The 22775-nt window shown below is 41.0% G+C and overlaps 1 protein-coding gene across 3 annotated transcripts in view; it reads right to left on the bottom strand.

Annotated features, from left to right (window-relative positions):
- Window positions 1-17074, bottom strand: part of SH3D19 (SH3 domain containing 19) — a 91605-nt gene extending 74531 nt beyond the window's left edge. For 2 of the 3 annotated variants that reach the window (XM_072861179.1, XM_072861180.1), the window contains exon 1: window positions 16692-17073. In XM_072861179.1, coding sequence (XP_072717280.1) covers window positions 16692-16809 — 118 coding nt within the window. In that variant the 5' untranslated portion in view covers window positions 16810-17073. Of the gene's footprint in view, window positions 1-16691 lie in introns of all 3 variants that reach the window. The other variant, XM_072861181.1, reaches the window with a different exon arrangement.
- Window positions 17075-22775: the final 5701 nt, after the last annotated feature.

Below are 22775 nucleotides of genomic sequence, written 5' to 3'. Positions count from 1 at the left end.
GATGCAAAGATCTGAAAATCAAATCCTGCACTACAGATTTTCCTCTATATCAAAGACATGAATTGCTATAAAACATTACGGGACATGATGTCCTTATAGCACAATACTGTATATCCTTCAGTTCTAAACTCTGTAAGCCAAAACCGCATGTCAGATTACAGCAAACATGAAATGTTTGCTGGACTAGCATGCACAATGAATAAACAAGGCAGTCCACACTCCAGCATGGGAAATTTACAGGAAAAATTCCACTTCCAGTGACAGACACTACCTTCCAGACACAAGCTTCCACAGATGAGACACCAGCACTATTCTCCCTATCCTTGCATTGCTAAAGTAATACAACTCCTTACTGTGTATGTAGCTGTAGTCAAATAGGCTAGGAATTCCTAAGCAGCTAGTACTCACAAGCTAAGAGAACTGGATTGTTTGATGCTAAGTTTATTTTGGTTAATGAACTGTTCTTGAATATCAGCACCATCTCCCCAAACTGATAGTTAGAGGAAAACAGTATGTAGTTCAGACTTTGTGCTAGCATGGCAGATCTGTTCTCGGTTTACTGACAACTACCCTAGAGGTGCTGCGGTGCCATCCTTTCTCTAATTTTACTACTGCAGATTTTGCTAGCTAGTTCAGATAGCTCAGATAACACAGACATACACCACAGAGATGGTTCTTCTGCAGAGAGAAAAAAGGTCTTTCTGCCTGTCCTCCAATCCACAATTCGCACAGCCAGAGACATGCAGTCTCTCAATCCATAAGAACTGACCATCCTCCAGCCTCCTGCAGTCCTCCTTAAGAAGATTTTCTCCACTTCATACTAGCATCTACTCTTTACAAAACCTTTGCTGCCCTTATACAAATATAGCCAGCACAGGAGAAATATATTATCCTTGTTCAGTAGCAGGATACAGTGCAAGAAGTCAAGGAGCTGGCAGGTGGAGCAGATGAGGTGGAAGAAGTCAGAGACTCCTGGCTGACATTGGGAAGACTGGCACCAAGTTTTAAGCACTGCAGAAGAATCAAGGAAAACATCAGGACACAAAGATCCGCTAGTCATACCACAACTGTTTGGCAAATCTAGTGTTTATTTACAAAATCATGCTCCATCAATAGCATGGACACGTTACACTTTTTTTCAGCGTTCAAAGATTGAGCGGCAGACAGAAATGCCATGTCCCAGTTGCTTTTAGAAAGGGTCAGGTTTCTTTAACTGGTGATTGTCTTACCCTTCAAGCATGGGAAAATAATCTTCTTTCTTTGTTTGCTTTTAATACCATAGAACAGTTTTTCTTCTCAAGGAAAATATAAACATAACCATCAGGAGAAAAATAACTAACTCAACATTATTTCAGTTGCTCCACAAACTCAGAACAGTGTAAGTTTTTGCCAAAAAGACCACCAAAGCAGAAAACAATAGGTTTTAAGGCATTCACTTTTGTCTCTGGAAGACAAGCAAAGAAAAGGAAAAAGGCAACTCACACCAAATGGAGCCATTGTTTTTCTCTGTTTATTTTGCAAGCTTCTTCAAAGTATCTTGTTGCTAAGAGTGACTTCAACTGAAAAGTGTGCTCTCACTAGAAAAAAATTTAAGTATAAACATGAAATGCTGTTGAAAAATGAGTGGAAAGTTAACACACATTCTGCCGCTTCAAACCTGCAAAGCTACTGGGGAACTTTCAATGCAATTACCTCCCAAGGTAGGTAACTTCCTACTCTTAACCCCATCCCACAGCTTGATCTCTTTTAAAAGCTGAATTGGCTGAAAGGAGCAAAAGGGGGCACATAGCATTTCCATTTCTGGGAAATATTGTATTTTTCACCTTAATTATGGGTCTTGAATTGAGCAGCCACCAGAGGGGGCAGGACATCATAACACTCTTCAGGAAGAGCTGTAGTTAGAGCAACCAGCTGTCTCCATCTCTGTTGTTTTTAGCCCCTGATGGCACAGCAGTGGTTTCATAATGAAAAGTAGCATGAGATGCTTATAACAGTATTTCTGTAACAATGGCAAACCTCTAGATAAACCAAGCAATGGGAACAGTGGGCTCTTAAGCAGTGCTGGCAACACCAAAATACAAAATATACAGAGAAGTCATACTCTCAGAATAGGCAATTGTTGAAAGAGGCTATACAACTTGCCCTCATCTGAATGCATTAATCCCCAATGAGCATACTTTCATAAGCTTCCAGGCCTTAACAAACCTAGATGCTAAGATTGATGCAGCAACAACAAGGCATCATGTAGAAATTAGATGGCTCTGACCATTATTTTAATAACGTGTATCTTTACTATTACCCAGCTGATCATAGCTAAATGGTGCAACGGTCCCCGTTAGCCAACCAGATTAGACCAAGAGCCCCAAGTTTCCATTTCAAATTGCCAATGCAGATGGGGCCCTCACTCAAACTAAACTGCACATTTTCTGGGAAAAAGTTCTGCATTTGTGCAGGATTTTCAATGCTAGCTGCTTTATTTGCACTGAGATAAGCAATAACTGCCATTGATATTTCAATCTTTTTGTCTTCCATTCTGTTAAGACACACTGTGGCTCACAGCGACTTTTCTTTTTAGCATTTCTCTCAGGTAAGGAGTCAGAACAATGCAATTTAATTCCACTGTATAGAATCTACTACAAATTTCACTCAATTTTATTAGGAACTGCTATACAACAAAACCCATAAAACTGAACATTTATTTATTTTAGTATTGTAACAGCTGAGTCCCTTATCAGTTGTTTAAAAGGCAGAAGGCTCAAGGAGAGATTAATGAGAGGCTTGGAAGAAACTTTTTTCATTTAGTTTATGTATACCTTTCCCTGTACCGCAAAAGGCCACAAAACCAGGACACACTCAAAGTTTATAACTGTAAAGGCAGACAGTTTTTATACTTGCTTTAAATTCTACAGTATGCTGCTGAATTCCACAGCAGTACGTTGCAGGGGGGAAAATACATTATAACGCCCCCAAATTAAATGACACTAGTCTGCCAGTTTTAATACTAAACAGTAACAGAGCCTTGTAAGCATAAAGCCTTCCTGCAGTTTTTTATACGTGGAGTAATGCTTTTTTCCCCGCTCTTAAGCATGACTGATACATGGCTGGAGGGGGGACCCCAACACATATCTAAGAACGCACTGGATCTCTGTGGTTGAGTATTTAACCTTGAGACCCGCTGACCACCATAAAGCTTGTAATTATCCAAAGACCATATTCTTTAGCTTGCTAAAGAGATTAACAATAAACTATAGTCACCTTTAAAGCCTTTTGTCCACTTGCACAATATGTAAGTGAAAAAAGAATTTATTGGACAACAGAGGCCACATTTGCCAGTGCTACGTTTGCTGCTGATTTGTTTTTGTGACTCTGAATTTCCACCCCCTCATTCTTGCTCCTACGTTACTCCTCCATTGCAGCAGCAAAAGTGTGTGTGCATCAGTGTGAACATACATGCCAGCATAAGAGTGCGGCTGATGCAGAAACAAGAGAGAAAGGAAACAGACTGTGTAAGCTCCATTACTTCTCAAAAAAGTCCATGTTATAAGAACCTTGACCAAACTCAGCACTGGGAACTGGTCTTGTTCTCAGGCCATGAATGATAAACAAAGTATATAAGCAATCAAACATACGCAGCATATGCATACGTTACCACACTTGTACCTTCTACCACACTTGTTTAAGAAGGAAATTTAGGATACAGTTGTTTCTAAAGCTCTTTTTTCAAGAAGTGAGCAACTCCTGAAAGTACAAATCTCCACATCTTCATATGAGACATCCCAGCTGACCAGTGCAATGTAATTCTTAGATTATATACTTCAGGTACAAGCAGACATAGGTATCTGCATGCTGCCAGAATCACAGTGGGAGCTACTCAAGACGAGCCCTACTACTTAATTTTTTTGAGACTTTCATGAGGAAAATACCAATTGACTCAACTTTTTGATACACACAAGATTTATAACCACAAAATACCTTCCTCTCTAGGCATTTCAGAAATGTTAGATTTAAATTTCTGAAAAACATTTCTCCAATGTTGCTAGCGTTGCCAGTAACAGTACTATCTTTTTCTTCCCAAATCAGAGATTCAGCATGCCTGTAGAAGCTCTGCATATTCCTCAACTAGACAACAGAGCTCAGCCTTACGGTAAGCCTGCCTGCCATACGGTGCTGATACACAACATGCAATAAATGCAATACAGTTAGACATGTGTGAATAAACTCATGGTTCCTACACTGTATTAACAGAGCATCTTATAAACATTTGTATATCATATTAAGATTCAAATGTATTCAATTATTTTTCTCCTCAGCGGTTTGCCCGGCTTGTGGACCAGCACATCCAGCACCAAAAGAGCCTCCAGCTTTGAACACCTGTGCATAGGTATGCTTACCTGTCACAACATGCCCCTTACCACACTAATTAGGGGCACACTCCATGCCTGGAGACCTAAGATATGCACAGAGAAATATTGCTGTTGAGTGACTAAGACAATAATGATAAAAGGCTTTTTAAAAATAATATAAAAAGAATCATTTTCTTTATGTTTTCTACAGGGCATTCAGCTTGTTTGTTTTGGATTTTTTTCTGTTGAACGACAGTTTCCTGAACTTGTGCATTCCTGGCCACAGGCAGGATAATTTGAGGCTATGACTGCAGGGGATATCACTTCCACCATTGAAGCAATTTCCTTTGACCTACACAGTACAAAACCATATGTTGCAGAAACAGCATTTGTTGTATACATTTCAGATAATCATTTACAATTTTTGAGAAATTACACCCTACCCTATTACTTTCAAAAGATGGAATGTCCATCTACTATGCTATAGAGGAAGAATATTTATTCTTGGATGTAAAACACTGCAAATTTCGCCCTTCCCACCTTCCCTGCCAACCCAACCAATCCTGTCCCATTGGGCAATTAAAAGTTTTCTGAATTTACTTACCCAAAACAATACGTTTTGACTGCTGAGATGGCAAACCTCAACAACAAATGTCTCCAGTGTAATCTTATGCATTATGCACTTGGAAATTAAGTCTTATTTAATGGGTGTGAGACACGGATTCACAATAAAGTGCTGAATAGCAACATCAGCAGAAGATATTCCCACTTCTGTATCACAGGAAACTAATTCAGCTTTAAAACAAACAAACAAGAAAAATCCTCTCTTGATTATTTCATCCTGTGAAGCCACTGACAGCAATAGAGATGACACTGCTTTCAATTTAGGAATTAGACATTATGATGAGTGCAAGTAACTGCATAGGTCTGCACTTTGGGAGGAATTTGGAGACTAGGGGGATGAAATGACACAGAGAGAAAGAAAATTACTTATTAAAATAAAAGGTTGTAACGCACTCAACCATAAAAGAACAACCTCTATAAAACCAGAAGAAATGTACCAGGGAAATAGCAGTATTTATTTCTCTTAAGATACCACTGAAATACTCAATAGCTTGTTCGTGGAATATTTTGTGGTCCCTTGTCACTATTTATGATGAAAGAATCCCCAAATTGTTTACCCAGTCCACATAAAGACACCTAAAAAGAAAACATTCTTAAACCTCCATGATTTTGTTGCAAGTACTGATTTTCTATAGAAGTGCATTTGAAATTAGCCTATTAACAAAGCGTTTTCCTCCAGTGACATTGGTAATTCTGCCTAACAGCCACACAGAAATAAAAAATTCTGGGAAAGTGAAAGTAACAATTGCTTCTTGCATGCATTGGATTTTTCTTAAGTACCACAAAATGGATTATTTCCAAAAAGGTCTCTTGCACTTCATCATAAAACAAAGATTACAAGATCTAGAAACAGCATAAAAGGGACTAATTCAAAGGTGTAAAAAATTGATTTGTTTAATAATGTTGGTATATACCAATAAGTTGTTGCAACCTGAGATAACCCTCATCCATTAGCTTTGAGCACATGCTTAAAAGTTGCGCAACTCTAAGCTAGTATTCCACAGAACAGGAAGCCCAGCACTTGTCTATTCTTGAAATGTGTCATATTTTAATGCATATTATTTGATAACGTAGAGATCAGCATCCAAAATTAATTTTTAAGATGTGAGTCACCTGAGGACATTTTACTGAGGAATGAGATGAGTTTATCCACATCTACTCCAAGGTAAGTGTTAAACATCTACCAAATCCCCTTTAAGGTACCTCAGACTCCTTCGTTACTGGTGTAACATGTGTGCGTGTAAATCTGCATACGTGTGCCTTTTGGTCCTTGCGGACCATCCTGACCAGAAGTCACTATGTACAGCTGGATTCCTTGCACCGTGATTTTACCTCTTGCAGAAGGCCCATCTGTGCAGTAAGTCTGATCAATCTGTAGCCACGTCTTTTGCATCAGCCTGGTCCATGGGAAAATGAAGGTGTGCAAACTCATCTGACCAACACTAAATTAGGGTCTTACTACAACTTGAGATAGGAATTTGAAATGGAAGGCCAATTCAAACAGCGGGAGCACATCAGAAGACCTGGCTAACCAGTAAGAGTGCCAAAGAGCAGCGGATTACTGAGGAAGCCCACAGGTCCTCAGTGACTGTGACAAGGACAGAAAGATGCAGTCACTGGACACCAGTGCCATTACCTTCTGAACACAGGTCCACTTGCCTAACCAGTGGGGAACATACAGATATCCTCCCAAGCTCCAAAAGAGAAGAAGATAACTATGTTTTATAAAGAAGGAAGACAGGAAGAAAAAAGAGGGGGACAAGAAGGAAATAGCAAGTCACAGCATAGAAACACCACCTGCTGTGATGAAAGAGAGGCAGGCAACCCTTCCAGAACACAAGGCGTTTATACCACTTGGTAAGAACTTCAAGCATGCTCAGCAAAAATAAGTATGGTTCACAACACACAGCTTGGTGCATTATTTTTTATTTAAAAATTGAAAACATGGTTGAATTCAACACAATTTACAAAACATACACAAATCATCATAAAAATACCGTGGTCTCTTTGTGTACAAAATGAAAGCTGTAAGTCACATTTCTAAGAAATACCTTATAAACAACCACTCAGATGCATACACCTTTCATTCTTCACATGTGGCCCTTGTACTTTAGACAAAAGCTGACTGCACCTATCTCTGGGCTCCTGAGAAATTACAGTATTTCACAGAGCCTTCTCATCTGTTTTTCCAAATATTTAGCAATTGCACTTCCTCCTCCTTCCAGCCTCTCAAAAAATACACAACAGAAAAAGCAGCTATTATAAAAGTGATTTTTTAGCTGCTTCTAGCCTTGACATCAGGCTAGTGCACCTTGTCGTCAGCCTTCTAAATGCAAATTCCATCCATTCAGTTGCTACTCATGGTAACACGAAGCACTTTCCCTACTGTTCAATGAGAGGCTTCAAAAACCACAAGGCAACTTAAAATGACCAAGCAAAAGGATGGCAAAGCCATAAGCATCCAGAAACCCTCAAAACAAAGGACCCTGTGTTTACCACAGATAAACCCAGGGTTCCTGGGCACTCTAGCAATGCCCGCAGAGACTGTTCCAATTCTTCGGTACCTTGGAGAATTACCTCTCCTCTTCCCACTCCTGTGCACACACCAAAAAGGCCTACAGATCCTGTCAGAGACATCCAACCTCTGTAAATACACTAGCAAGTATCTCTACATTGCTACAGTGCCAAGAGTAAAATAATACGACGACACACCTCAATTAAATAGTTCTTCGTAATGGATCCACCAACATCAAGCTAGTGGAGAGCAATTAGAGAAATGAAGCATGCCTAATGTCATGGCAGCAGCTACCATGCATTTCCCAGAGATGATATTGGTGATCTACGGCAAGCTTTGCACACCAGCATGGAAAAAGAGATTTTGTCATCATGAAGTTATGCCCATGAGCACTGGATACATGAGGTCTGCAGCATTATCTTATCTCATCATTCAGTGATACCTGTCCCACGCTGGTAGTGACAGTCTTCCAAGCACTGTCTTGACCTGCTTAAACAATAGACGTGGTAAACTACAGCAGGTGTCCCACCCTCAGGAACTCCATTCTCAGGTGAACTTCACCATTCCAGTCTGGAGATCACTGGGTGTTTCTTCAGACATACTTGCAAAGGTTGACAAGCTTATGACAAATGATGAAGCTTACAGCATTTGCCATCAGATAAACTGCGGCACCCGACAATGCCGTTTTCAAAGTACTAGGTGGAAGGAGAGAGATTTTTTCCAAAACTTTTACTTTGATCCCAAGTCTCACATTTCTATTCGTTTTTGCACCCTAGATTTACAGTGCAGACAGTCATAAAATGAATACAGCACACTGATGGAGCAATTTATTATGGGAATGTTATCAAAATGCTGAGCTTGTTTCTAGGTGTTTATGTCCCATTGCTCCAACAGGATGAGCCAACAGTATTTTAATAATGAATAACAACACAGCACACTGTTCACTCAAAAATTCTTGTAAATGATTTAACACAGATCTGCACAACCTGAATCAATTTTCATGTGCAGATCTGTGATACTGAGTGCTCAGGTTTTAATGCAAGACAGAGTGCATGATGAATACAAATTTATCACCTTAAGAAAACAATTGATATTAATTTTAACTGACCTCTTATAAATAGAAGCAAAATGTTATAGCTGAAGAAAAAAATCAAATGGCTTATTTTATGCATGCAATATTCTGTTTAGAAGGAGAATGGATCAGAAACCCCTTTGCAGGAAACACAGTGCTTGAAAATTTACCTAAGTTTTTAAGAGTGTAAATCACCATGCTCAAAACCATATTAAAAAAGCAAAATATAGATAAGAAATTTATCATCGTAATTTAAGAACTAGTGAATACCCAGTAAAAATACCAACCAGCATGTAAAAGGTAGTAAGTGACTTTATATAATGAATAATTGTGTTCCTTACTACCATGTAAGATTTGAAGATCAAAAGTGTAAGTGGATTAAAAAAGGAATTGAATTCATGAAACATTAATCCACTGGCAACTATTTAGCAGGGCCTTTCATATGCAGCCTCCGAGAATTTGCTAAGACATTGCAGAGGGGAAGGAATCTCTCTTGGAAGTAAAAACTGAATCCTAGGATATGTTTCTTGAATACTTTCCTGAAGACATTTGTAGGCAAATGTAAGAAACAGGTTACCTGAGAAGATGAACCTTTTGTCTGATCCAGTATGACGTTCCTAAGGACAGAAAAATTATAAAATTCTTGTTCAATGTTTTTTTCAGTTTGCACAATGGGGCACATATGAGCTACTATCACGGCTCTGAAAGGCTGAGGCAGTACACCCTATTAGTTATAGGACTGACAACGTCAATCATTTGACACCTTCTGCATGTTCTGATCCAATCACATTTTCTCCAAAAGCCTGAACAAGCTGACTGAGGTGGTGACTTACACAAAATAAATACCACAACCTCTTAAAAAGCTTAGGGGGAAAAAAAAGGCAGTAGGAAAGAAAATGAACAGTAAGATTTGTTGCATTCAGCTTCTGCTATGGTGTGAAGATTTTCAGCCTTGCTTTCATCCAGCCCTTCAAGCTGGACCCAAATACAGCTACATAACAGCCACAGAAAGCAGGTACAGATTTGTTTTGTAACATATGCAAGAATTCATAAACCAATTAAGTTCATCTTTGAAGCATCTTATTTAGAATTCCATTAAATCTTGTAAAAAGATCCTAAATTCTCAAGTCAGAATGTCAAATTGATGTTTTTAGAATAACATATGCAATCCATACAAATCTCTGCTGATTTACACCACCACCTGAAGTAGTTAGTGTAACACAGTACTACATCAGATGGTCAATTTAAAAATATCAATATCCATAAAATCTGTGTCTTTCAAAATTCATACAACATTGAGGGAAAAAAGGAAGCTTTCCTGCTATGTGCCACCAACCACTAAATCTACGCTTTCCCGCAAAACTTATTTTTGTCCTTCACTGAAGGGCAGGATGATTGCCAAGCATAAACCACAGATAAACAGATGATATATTGTCTTCCCAAGTCTGCTGTTGGAATGCTTCAGTAACTTTGGTGCATGCTGTTTTTCAACAGAAGAGTAAAAACCTTGGCCAGCAACAAAGCCAGTGCTTCCACTCCGTTTTTGTACAGTTTGAGAACCTGAATAAGCGAGGCAGGACTGCACAATGAGACGGTTGAAGAGGCCAGACTTACTTAGCCTGGCAAAGAGGAGGCAAAGGAGCTATGTAACAGCAGCACGCAGCTACCTGAAGGGTAGCAACAAAGGTCCCAAACGCAAACTCTTCCTGGTATTAGTGGGCAATATTACGAGGGGCAATAGCCACAACTGTGGCTTGGGAGGTTCAGGTTGAACGTGAGGAAAAATTCTTTCACTAGGAGGTAGTGCAGCACTGGAGCAGGTTACCCACAGAGGTGGTAAATCCCTCTCTTTTGGGAGACTTTTCAAGACACAGCTAGACAAAGCCTTGGCTGGATGGATCTAGCCTTGGCAACAGTCCTGCTTCAAGCGGGAGGCTGGACTAGGTGACCCCAGAGCTCCCTTCCGGCCAACACTTCCATGGACAAAACCACAAAATCATCAAAGCAACACTCCCATGGCCACAAACACAAAATCATAAAACTATCTAAACTATGCTAAATGTAAAGCACTGTATTCAACTATAGATAATAAGCATCAACAGAAGTTGATGTCAAATGGCTTTAAGTGCTATCAAAATAAAATTTTTCATACTGCACATATCGTATGAGATACTGAAACAACACACACAGAACTACAGCAACTTTTAATGGAGAGAGTGTCAACATTGCTCCTCTGTTGTGTCAAGATTTTAAATCAAGGCGATACTGTCAAAAGTAAATATTGACAAATTTGCTTACAAATATTTAAGTTTTTCCCATCTATAAAAAACAACCACTAAGGTCAAAGCTTCTTGCAATGAGGTTATGACTCATTCTGCCCTTTGCTGTCTATCCCCATTCTTTATGCAACAACCCTGATTTATCATTTTTTACCTTGACAGGAAATGATTGTTTGCAACACAGTTAACAGCATAGTCTTTGGGCAATCATAACTCAATGGGTTATTCTCTTTGGCTACAAACTCACCACTGCTTACGCAACGATACATTTTTGTGTCTTGCTTGGACTAAATGAAGAAGGTCCATTTCATCACTTAATAATACTTATTATTATTTGTCCTTCTACAGTTTCCTTGGCTAGGGAATATCCCTGTTGACTGTCAGAAGTTATTCAGTTATTTTCCTTAGAGCAGCCTTCATTTTTGGAAGGGTTGTTTCTTCAGAAGACACAACATTCTCTGTGGTTCAGTCTACACTTGGCTGCAAGAGTAACTGCAAGCAGTTTTTTTTCTTGCCACTGACAGTACACTTGAATTTCAAGATACGTTGGTGAATTTCCATGTATAGGCTACATTATTTAACTTCCACAAAAGCTTTAGTTAGTATCTCACATTTACCTCCAGCAAGCTAAATTCAAAGACTATGAAATTTAGTGGAAGTGTGTTCAGTAACTTCAACAGGCTATGGAAAAGGCCTAATCAAGTAATCTTTTTAATACTTACATGATACAACATATTAGCACCAGTTAGAGATTATTACAGAAGAATTACATTATTTGTGCTCTTTGAATTTTAAGTGTTTTACTGTGGTGGTGCCTCAAGCAATTATTGAAACTGAAGCCCTTGAGCCTGCATTGGGACTACAAAACCAAAACAGACTGAAGCCCAGGAGAAAGAGGGAAGAGATGCTCAGCTGCAATCAACTCTACTGCTTCTTCAACTTGTGAGACAACTGATTAAATAAATAAATCAAACAAATAGCTGCTCCCACGCCCCCAGAAGTCACCTCTCAGCCCTCTTTTTAAGGGCTTCTTGAGTACATGTGGACAGACTAGCAGATCATAGGTAGACCTTATGCATTTATTCAAGACAGTTGATCTGCTCTATCAGGATTATTTTTTTTTTCCTTCTCTGAATAAGAGACGATAAATGGTTACTCTCATTATGGACAAGTGGAACAATTTCCAGATCAGCACTGAAGGACACAGGCATGCAGACAAAGAAGTTTCCAGCTGAACAATGCTGACTTCTGTTCTGTAAGATGCAGATCTTTCCGCTTCTTAAATGTAAGATTTAGTTAAGATTTTAAGAACACAGCAACTAACTCTTGGAGCCACCTTTTTCCTAATCACGCTTTCTCTCTGCTCCAGGGTCACTGGCACCCCTTGGGGAGTACTAAGGTCAAGTTGTTCACGTTATGATCCAGCGAACCCTAAAGGACATCATCACTTAATCAGTCTCAGACTTAAGAATTTCACGAAGAATCTGAGACCATCTTATTCTTTACTTCTTAAGACCAAACACGTATTTTGCATTAACATGGGGAAAACTGCTGAGCATTCTTCTTTCAAATTCTTAATTTATCTGTAAAAAGTCCATGATGCCTGCAAATTACTGTTCACTGAATTTCATCAGACACACTACACAAATGTACCCCCATAACCTCTCAGCATGTTGAGCAGTGAAATATTCAACCTTAATTTGTTATATTGGACACAGCTCATTGTTCTCAGCTTCCAAAACAAGTCAGCGCCAGTTTGATGTGGGAGTTGTGGGAGTGTAAAGAATTGATCCAACTCTGAACTAGATCTTGTTTTGGCAAAAAAAAACCGCAAAGCACTCAATCAACCAACCAAAAATAGATTATTTCACCCATAATCTAAAATTGCCCACTAGAGTTGAAAAAGTTCCAGAAAACATCTGAAATATTATGGAGAAACAGAAAGGGGGGCGGAGGGGGACAGGACGGACCAACAAAAAACGAGAGATGTTTCAGTCAGCATAGCAAAACTCGTGTGCAAAATTTACAGCCGCTGTGTGGGAACAAACTACAGACAAGCATTTGTGATAAGTAAAACAGAGCAATATTAAATTAAGCCAAAACCTTTCCCTGTATTATTGACCATCTGTACTTTTACCCACACATTAAAGTAGAAATCACAATAGCTCTTCATTATGAACTCAAATAAATTTAATTATTGACTTCTATATTTGGCAATTTTATTTTATTTTTAAGTAAGGAAACATCTGCCACATCCATAATGGGCTATTCTTTCTCAAGGAACACTGACCAGAATTCAAAGTGAAATAATATAGATACTGAATATGTTAAAAATTTCTTGTGCACTTTAGATAACATCAGAGATTCTCCCCCAGCCCTAATGTGGCGGCAAGGACACATAATTAACCGATGCAGTTCATAACTATGATTTACTATGAGCCCACTTATTTTAGTCAGTAGTCACAGAATAAAAAAATAGTCAAAACAGGAAAGCACACCAGATTAAGGTCTAAAGTTAGACTGGAGAGAGCCTGTAAGTCTCTGGGGAAATAGGATTTTAGTTTGGTTTGCTGTTGTTGTTGTTTGCTTGGGGGTTTTTGTTTCTACTTTATTAAAAACAAACTAAATAAAAACCACTAACATTCTAAACCAAAAAATCCAGTAAAAATCCGGTGTTCTCTGTTACTTCTCAGAGCAATAACGCATGTGACAGAAATATGCAACAAGGGGGGTAGAAATCAATCACATTATTTTACTTATTTATATTGCAGTAAAAAACCCTAAAGGTTTCCAGCAAGACTGGCTTCCTTTCCCACAGCAGGTGACCAGATGATTCAGTTTAATGAACCTATGCAGCTACTTTTCTTCTTCTCAATGTTTAAAGAATGTATCCTAGTTCTCCTCCCTATCGCTTAAAAAAACTATACAGATAAAAAAAAATCAAACAATCAGCATTCTCTCAAAGGGAAAATTATTTCATTAGAAGAGTCTCAAATTGCTCTACGTAATATCTTCTCGCAGGTTTTCCAGAACATTCTAAATAAAAAGCTTTCTTGAATTCAGAGAAAACAATTCCATTGTCATGACATGCAGTGGGGTAAAAACAAGCAGTCAGACAAGTCAGCTAAGCTATCTATCACTACTACTCCATGGATAAGGATGGTTCTGCCCAACTCATCTGCTCATGTCTCCAACTTTTCATTCCCTGCTTTAAAGTCAGCTCTGACACTTGTCTAGTGCTTCAGCAAGTCTCTTCAGCTCATTAAACCAGCAAAAAAGCCCCCAACCCAATCTAGCAAAAAAACAACCAACCAAACAACCCCCCCCCAACCAACCAAATAAAAAACCCCACATGAGTAGATCTCTAACAGCTCTCAGGCTGCACTTTCACAGCAACCTAAGCCAAACTAACTCCCAGCTGGCATAGTTTCTTACCTCCCTCCGGCTGCAAGTTCCTAGTCTTTCACTTGTGCCAGCTTCAACATTCATCAGAACCTGTACAAAACCATTCCAGCAAGCTGAATCAGCAGGCTCCCATCCACTGAAGAGAACAAGAAAAATAGCTCTCTGCTTGGCCAACGCATCAGAACAGGTTGGTGCAGGTTCTAGCGGGCACAAGGGCTCCAAGAGAGGCCTCGGCAGCCACTGGGTAGATCGGCCCAGGCTGCCACCAAACCACAACTTCGGTGACTTCACTCACCAACAAGCTGGACAAGCAGCAGAGCTGACACACAAGAAGAGAGCAGAAGTGCGCATCCATGAAAGAGATCTCACCTCTAGCAGCAGCAAGCTGTTAAATTAGTTTAGCTGGCTTCATCCTACAGGATCTGGCATAGCACAACTGTGACTAGCTTCAAGGGAAAATACTTCTTCGTTCCATGGTCTCCTGTGTTCTGGTCCTCCAATAAAACAGTGCTAATTACATGTCTGAGTGGTTAGTAAGTCAGAAGCATTTGTGAACTTTCACCTTTCAACTACCACTTTGCGTACATGCCTTGTACATGCAGGACAAAGGTGAGCAACCGCCCTTATGCACTTTCATGCATAAGCTGAACATACCAGAAATTTAAGTTGCTCGTATTCACAATTAGTTTAACAGACTGATATGCTTAAATTGACAGTCTGCTGAGATGCAACTACAACATTTCTTAAACCCTGCAAAAATATCCAACAGGCTTATTTAACACCTATTTACATTACCATTTTGGCAGTGTACCTGCATATTACATGAAAAAAAAAGCACTTATTTTCAACAGGCTTGTAAATAAAGGAATAAGAGAATTGTCAAGTACGGGAAGAACAGCAAACTCATCCACCTCGGGTGATATTCTTCACGGATGCCTGAAGAATGCTCCGCTAGGAGTCTTTGTGCTGTTTTCCACTGTAGAGACTTGCAAACAGATGGAAAGAAGGCGAGACAGCTAAAGCAGAATGCTAGTCATTCACACATACTTTACACTAGTAAGGTAAACAGTGCTGGGCCCATTTCAAAGGGGGGTTGTCAGGACAAAATAATGAAAATAAAGAAAGGACACAGGCCCTTTATTACTGATTAGTAGCATTTCGCCAAACACAAACTCTGGGAACAAGCTCTGTTCCACAATAAGGCGGCAAAGATTATATACATATATAAACTGCAGAACGAATTATATGTTTTCCACTAATAAAAATCTCCAAAAGAATCACCTTTAAAAAACAGACATTGTAACTAGCAGCTCAAACATTTAGCTATTGAGGAAACTGTACAGGAACCAATACCTTCTTTTGCACCCTACCCTAGGCAAGGCGCAACCCTGCACACATGCCAAGGCACAACTGTTTCAATGGGCTCCTGCTAATCCTGCACCTGCCCAGAAATGCAGTGACATAACCAGGGTAGGTGGAAGCCACAGGGTGGAAGCCACAGGGCCTGCATGTCGCAAGTTTTCTTCTACGATGCCTCAAATTGCTGTGGTTTTGTCATCTACAAGGAGACACTCAATTTCTTGTTGATCAAATGGATGCAAAACCACATGAACTGTAGAAGTTACTACCTTGTTAAAGTTGTATCATAATTATTAAAAATCAGAATATTTGGAATTCGACTTTAAATATGCAGTGTGGCTGATATTCTCCCTGGAAACAGGCCTTAGGAAAACGATTCATTCTGGAGGGGATTTTACACTGACAGAAAAAGAAATGCTGCATTCACACCTCAGTGACTACAGAAAAGTGATATACGCATTGCCCTTCAATTAACAATGATGTCTGAATTAAATACTTTCAATTGCTGCCAGGGTCCACTGGATTTCACTGTTTCAAATAAAAGCTTGTTGCGACTTCCAAGTCCCTCTATCAAGCCATATCGATCTGCTTGCTTCCAAGCTCCTGCCTCCATGCCTTCTCGTACACACCAATTCTTGCCTCCTGTTTGCCAAGGCCTGCTGTTCATACCTACATGGAAACGGTTACATGTGGACAATTTTGATATCTGATGTTCCTCCACCTTGGTATTTTCAAGACAAATCGGTATTGTATTTCCTGATACGGCATCTTAAGTGTCTGGACGTGTCTCTGGTGGACAGCGCGTGTCCATGTTAGCATTAGCTCAGAGAAGGAACAGGCTCTGGGGCTGAGCCCCGGCGAGGAGAGCCCATGGGGAGAGCATGCTTGCAGCTCACGCCAGCCCATGGCTCAGATGTACCTGAGCTGACCTGACCTCGGGTGAAGCCGACTGGGACGGCACACACTGGGACGGCACACACAGGGGCGGCTCCGCCAAGGTCGCCCAGCCCCTGACAGGAATCCAGACCCGACGACCGGGCCAGGGCTAGCCCAAAGCAAGCGACGCCACGGCCCGCCGCGCCCCCGCCCCTCACCTGCCGCCGAGCTTAGGGCGACCCTCCGGTGCCTCCTGCCGAGCTCCCGCAGCTCCTCCTCGTCCTCCTCCAGCCTCCAGGCTTCGGCCATCGGCGGCGGGGGGGCGGCTGAACGCATTCAAGAAGCGGGGGCTGCCATGTCCGCCCGCGGCCGGGGGCCTTCCCGCCCCTGCCGGGCGAGGCCGGCGCGTCCCCTCAGCGCGGCCGCCCGGCCCCCGCGATCCCCGGGCCTGACCTGCACCTGCGCCCTCTCCGCCCCGCTTCTCCCGGCGACCTTTCAGCCCGGGCCGCTCCGCGCTCCTGCCGGCGGGGCGAGCGGGGGCGAGGAAGGAGCCGGCGGGCGGGAGGAGAGGCGGCGGCGGCCTTTCCTGCCCATCCGCGGCTCTCCGGCGTCAGCAGGAAACCCGGCGGCCGCCTGGCACCGCCACAAAAGGGGGCGGAGGAGGCGGTGGCGGGGGGAGGTACCTGGCGGCCGCCGCCGGGCAGCGCTCCGCCGCGGCGGGCACCTCGCGGTGCCCCGTGGGGCCGGGCCGGGCTGGGCTCCGCAGGGCCGTCACCGCCGGTACCGAGCGGGGGGCGTGGGAACCCGAGCAGCTCCGTGCTAAGGGGGAGAAAGGGCTTGCGGCGGGGGGGTCCGAGGGCTTCCTCCCCTCACGACGAAGGTGAGGAGGTGAAAAGGGCAGTTACTGCGAGCGGGCCGGGAAGCCGGGCGCCTCAGCAGCACCGGGGGTGCGGGCGGGGTAGAGCAGCAGCCCGGCCCTGCCGAGCTGGGCCCTGGGTGGCCCATCGGCTTAGGGCTGAGGGAAGGCAGGCGATCAACCGGCGGCCGGCTCTAATTCCCGGCCAGGAGGATGTATTTCTTGGCGTGGGGTTCGTTAGGGTGGTTTAAACCACTTCAGGAGAAGTGATCTTACGGACGCACTTGAAACCGGTGAGGTACACGCTTCCAGCGGAGAAGCAATATGAAAAATCTGGCCATGTTTCAACTTGGACACTTAGAAGTCAGGTGTAGTTTTAGCTTTAATTATTTTTTTTTCTGCTCCTCAGTTGCCCATATCTAAAATTGAAATTATATTGCTTCTTCACGCCATATGGTTACGGTAAAACCAAGCCTTAAATGTTTTTACAGATCACTCCATATTAGGCACCACTAAAAAAAGCATATAAGGAAGTTAAATTCAGCTTCAGAGCAGGTGAATAAGGGGCAGTAAATAAATAAAATATGTGACCACAAATTAGATCAGGAAGAAACAACAAAACATTGAGTAATCCTAATGTTGAGCAATATGTGTGCTGACTCACTAAGCACTGTCTACTCTGTACACTGAATAAAGCAGATCATGCAGGTTGAAAAAAATGTATGTGATGACAAAACTGAAAAATATATCATAATGCATGAATACAAATGATTGTCTATGCATTTCTTAGTGTTTCAGTGCTTGACTTTACAATCATTGTTCCTTAATAGAAGGTTTTTTCCCCTGGAATGTTTAGTGTTCAAGGGGTATAATAGTTACACTTTAGAAAGACATAAGGCTTTATACTATAAAAAGACATAAGGTCAGGCATAAAACTGTATGTACAGCAGGACTATATAACAGACAAACCTTCCACTACAGGTATGTGTTCTCAAAAGCCTCATGCTTCGGATGACCTCTGCATGGGTGGATTGCATGCTAGTCAAAGGATCTCACCTCACAAATTTCAATGCAAGACGAGCGCGCCTTGTACAGGATAATCAGCTGGTTACAAAGTTCCTCAGTGGTGCATTGCCATCACAGATATGCTACAGGGCTGTTCCGCAAAGGCTCACCTGCAACGAAAAACACAAAAAAGAAGTTCCAATGCAGAAAGTATGAAGAAGAACAGCAGAAGAGAGGGAAGTCGCTGGTATGCACATGTGTGAGAGACAAAAGAGAATCTTCCATGTAAAACAAACGGTATGTGTTGTTTGTATTCTGGTTCTTCACTGTGGAGCCAAAATGCATCATCTGTATTCAGCTCCTAAATTCCACTAACCACAAAGACTGACAAGGACCATCCATTTTCCACTTCCTGAATATCTCCTTTTACTACTATGTGTTTCACTACTGCTGGAGGGGAGGGGGAGGAAGCTTGCTATCATGTAAAATTACCAAGGAAGGAAAAAACAGAAATATACCATAGAACATAATACAAATTCAAAGAGCCCAGAAAATGGAATTAAACCTTCTTTTTTGCTGTTGATGAAATTAACACAGAGGCTTCCAAGCACATAAAACTGAAAAATACATTTGGAGACATCTTAGGCCCAAGGAAAACACGCTGAACAGAGTAGTTCCAGCTATGACTAAGAAAACATTCCCCAAAATCTCACATAATACAGCATGGAAGGATCATGAGTATTTAATGTTGACGATCATCAAGAGTTGCTTAGTGTTCACAGGGAAAGTCCTACTTAAAAATGAAAGCACAATACCTGAATATATAAAGTGATGAAGTCTCTGAAGCAACCACTTGGCCATATACTGACATCTGCCAGCAGGATATGCATTCGGGACAGGGACTGAGTTTTAGAGCTAGAGGAGCTGTTCGAGAAATGCCTGGAACTGATTGAGGACAGATTTCATCAGAAAGGAAGAGATCAAACTATGATACAATTCATATGTGGATACAGATTCAGGTAGCGGTAACCAACATACTACTGGAAACAGTACTAGAAACAGTTTCTAGTCAGTACTACTGGAAACAAGTAAAAATTCCCAGCGTTTAAACAAAATTAAAATGCAAGGCAGCATTGCATGAAATACTTGACTCATATTTCTGAAACATTTATTGCAAAAAACAGTCGGTAATGCACATTGCCTCCAAAAGGAGGTTGCTTACCAGTAGCCAGAGCTCTTCAGCGTATGTTGTCTGTAGGTGTACTCACACTGCCAATGTACAAATGGCACAAGGATTCAAGCTTCGAGGTGTTTTTTAGGTTTTAAATGCCTGTAGAACAAGTGTATGTACGGTAATGTACAGGAATGTGTAAGACTATGTTCACATACTCTTCACTTCTCTCAGCTGCAAAATCTGCTAATATGCAAGGACTCTAAGGGACTAGAGATGGAGTGCGGATGTCTAGAGCTCCATTTCTTACAAGTAATTCTTTTCTAGTGAGTGCTTGCCAGATGCACTCATCCATACTCTGACTGTGAGCTGTGCTTCACTTCTAGTTTATGTTGGTATTTTCAAGCGATCAACAGCTTCAGGGTTTTCTGTCAAATGTAACAACGTATCACTGGCTTGATACCTGATAAAGGTGTGTAAATAATGGAGGTACCTAGGAGGGAGGTAGGCTTTAACAAGTCTGCAGGAGATAGATGGGGCTCTGATGGAGTGCTCAGCAACAGCAGATACACCTTAGTGGTCTTGGAACAGATCCTGACACAGCCCTTTATCTGGGTAGGCAGTTTCTAGGGGGAGGAGAGAGCTGTGCTTTTGGGTCTTTAGACAAGCAACAAAACCAGCTGTTGAAATAATCAAAAGAGCCACAGTTGCTGGCTCGTCTAATAATAGCCTAGGCCAGACAGAGTAATTTGCAATAATTTGGCTCAGATTGGAACACACACAAAAAAAGACTTCTGCTGGGTTGCCGGGCCCAGGGGAAGAAGGAAACAAAGAGGAGGGGAGGATGAATTGGACCCAACCATTTCAAGTGCAAGCAGGAATTAAAGCCATGTGGGAAATTCTCTCCATAAAGTCAAGGAATGAAGCTCTTCTTTTACATTTCAGGAAATAAACTGATAGAAATTATCAGAAACAGGAAGGGGAAGAAAAAGTACATGTGGAAGCAAGTTGCAAAAATTTTATATAAAAAACCCAAATGAAAAAGAAGCAAAGCACTTGCTGTAGTCTCAGGTAGTTGAGAGGAACACATCAGCATGTGGCATACGCTGCTTTAAAGCTCTTCATGAAGTACAATGTATTTGTGTCTTACAAGCAGGGCGAAGGAAAAATAATTGCATTCTTGTACTTCAGTGAGAATCTCTGCTGTGTACATGTGCATAGGAAAAAAAACACTTTTGTATATTTTCATAGGTACACTTCTCCAAGAAAACAAACCTTATTGTCTCAAAAAGTCTGCAGTTTGGTTGTTAAAATCTGGAAATTTCTCACTAAAATTTTACTTTATCATATGCATCTTTGCTGTAATGTACATACTTGGAATTTCGCAATGGTAGAGTAAAAGAAGGAAACAACTGGGTAAATGTGTCTTTGTACTCTCTGCTGAATGCTTACAATTAGTTGCCTTGGCAGTTATTATTTTTTAAGTATTTTGTTCTGATTTGCATGCCCGGAACTGACACTTTGTTTGGCCTGGCAAAAAGACACTGTTTTTCAACAAAAAATATCATCTCTATAGAACTGCTTAATTGAAGTCGCTCGTGTAGCCTCAATGTCTATTCAGGTTCTGCAAAGCAGCTGAAGCCTGCAATGAATGTATCAGTGTTTGGCCAAGATACAGGAGCCTCAGACCACAAAAGAATGCAGACAAAGGATTTTTAAAAAATGCAAAGGATGAAGAAGAGTGTTTCCAAAAGGGAAAATGTAGCCTTTGGACATGACAACATTATTTTTGTTCCGAGTAAAAATAACAAGGGTCTCGTTCAATAGACAAATGACGTTGGCAATACAGCCAGTATAGGAAGCTGACATTGCTGAGGGCCAAGATCTGATAATTTGATCTCCATTTGTGTTCAGCTGGTCCAATGGGTTTTAGTGTAGTTGGAGAATGACATATCAGGAGACTGCAGGCTTCCTGAAATGTCTCTAGCTAAGTGCGGGTTCCCCTTGCATTGTTGCAACTGCTTGTGGCTCCCAGCATATCGGCATGATGACAGTCTAAAGGTAGATGCTTTTATGATGAGTGAAGATTATTAAAATAGAAGATTATTGATTTCCTTTAATAAGGACCTTTCTTATTGAAACACTGGGAAATTACCTTTACACAAAACTAGGGATTTTGAGACCACTTTCAAAAAAATGAGAAGGATCTCTGCATGAAAGCAGCAAATCCAGTAACTTCAAAAGACCAAAAATTGGCAGTCAAGTGGGGAAAACCTATTCAGGAGATTCTTACAGTCGTTAGTTTTTAAACTGGTTTCACAAATAATTTTGTTACTTTTGCTGTTTTCCAACTTTTATGGACTAAAAGCACCCTTGCCTCTCCTGTCCTGTTAACAAACATCTCTTAACAGTATTTTTCTCCTTTATTAGTATTATCACTCGCAGGGTAATAAATATATCTGTTTCTACTGCCTTCATGATTAAAGAGAATAAGGAAAAGAAGTAGAAAAAATGTGAGGAAATATGGAAGGGAAAAGAGCTGATTCAGAGGTAAACGTGTCTTGGAAAGAGAGGCTGTCAAGGCCAAACTGATTTGTAGTTTGAGTCCTGAAATATTAATGTTTACTCTATAACCACAGAGTTATCGGTGGACAGTGTTGATGTTGTCCTAAGTGAGCTGGCAACAGCATGATATAAGAAGTATTATCACATTGGACACATGTGAGTCTAATACCTAAAAATATACAATGCTAGCCCCAGGATGAGAGTCCAGCTTTTCTGCTGCAGTTTGCACTTCAGTGCAAAGAGCTGACAAGGGAAAAACTTATGGAAGAAAGCAAACAGAGTCCTAAAGAATTTTCAGAAGTTGAAGCGGGGTCATAAATTTGTCCATTGCAGTAAACTTAGAAGTTTCTCACAGTACTGAAATTGGTTACAGATATGAGTAGCTCTGATTTTGTTTCTGTTCTTCTGCCATGAAATGCATGTAAACTGCCTTTCACTGGAAATATATAGGACATACAGGTGGATAATCTTCACAGTTCAATAAAAAAATTTGCAGTCACCTGTTTTTTTGTTGGATTCTTTGAGTGGGGTTTTTTTTCCCATGGTACCACCTGTGAGCAGTCAAGCATTCTGTCATGTCTTTCTTGTGCTGAACATTGACACTTACCAGAAGTGTCCACAAACATATGTTAATATTCAGCAATAGGATAGTTCTGCAATTAAATAATTGTATGATAATTACTAATTTGTGAGTTCAGTGCTGAA

Source organism: Ciconia boyciana, chromosome 5 (genome assembly GCF_034638445.1).
Source record: "Ciconia boyciana chromosome 5, ASM3463844v1, whole genome shotgun sequence".
NCBI classification, from domain to species: Eukaryota; Metazoa; Chordata; class Aves; order Ciconiiformes; family Ciconiidae; genus Ciconia; species Ciconia boyciana.
This window is presented reverse-complemented; position numbering and strand designations above follow the sequence as displayed.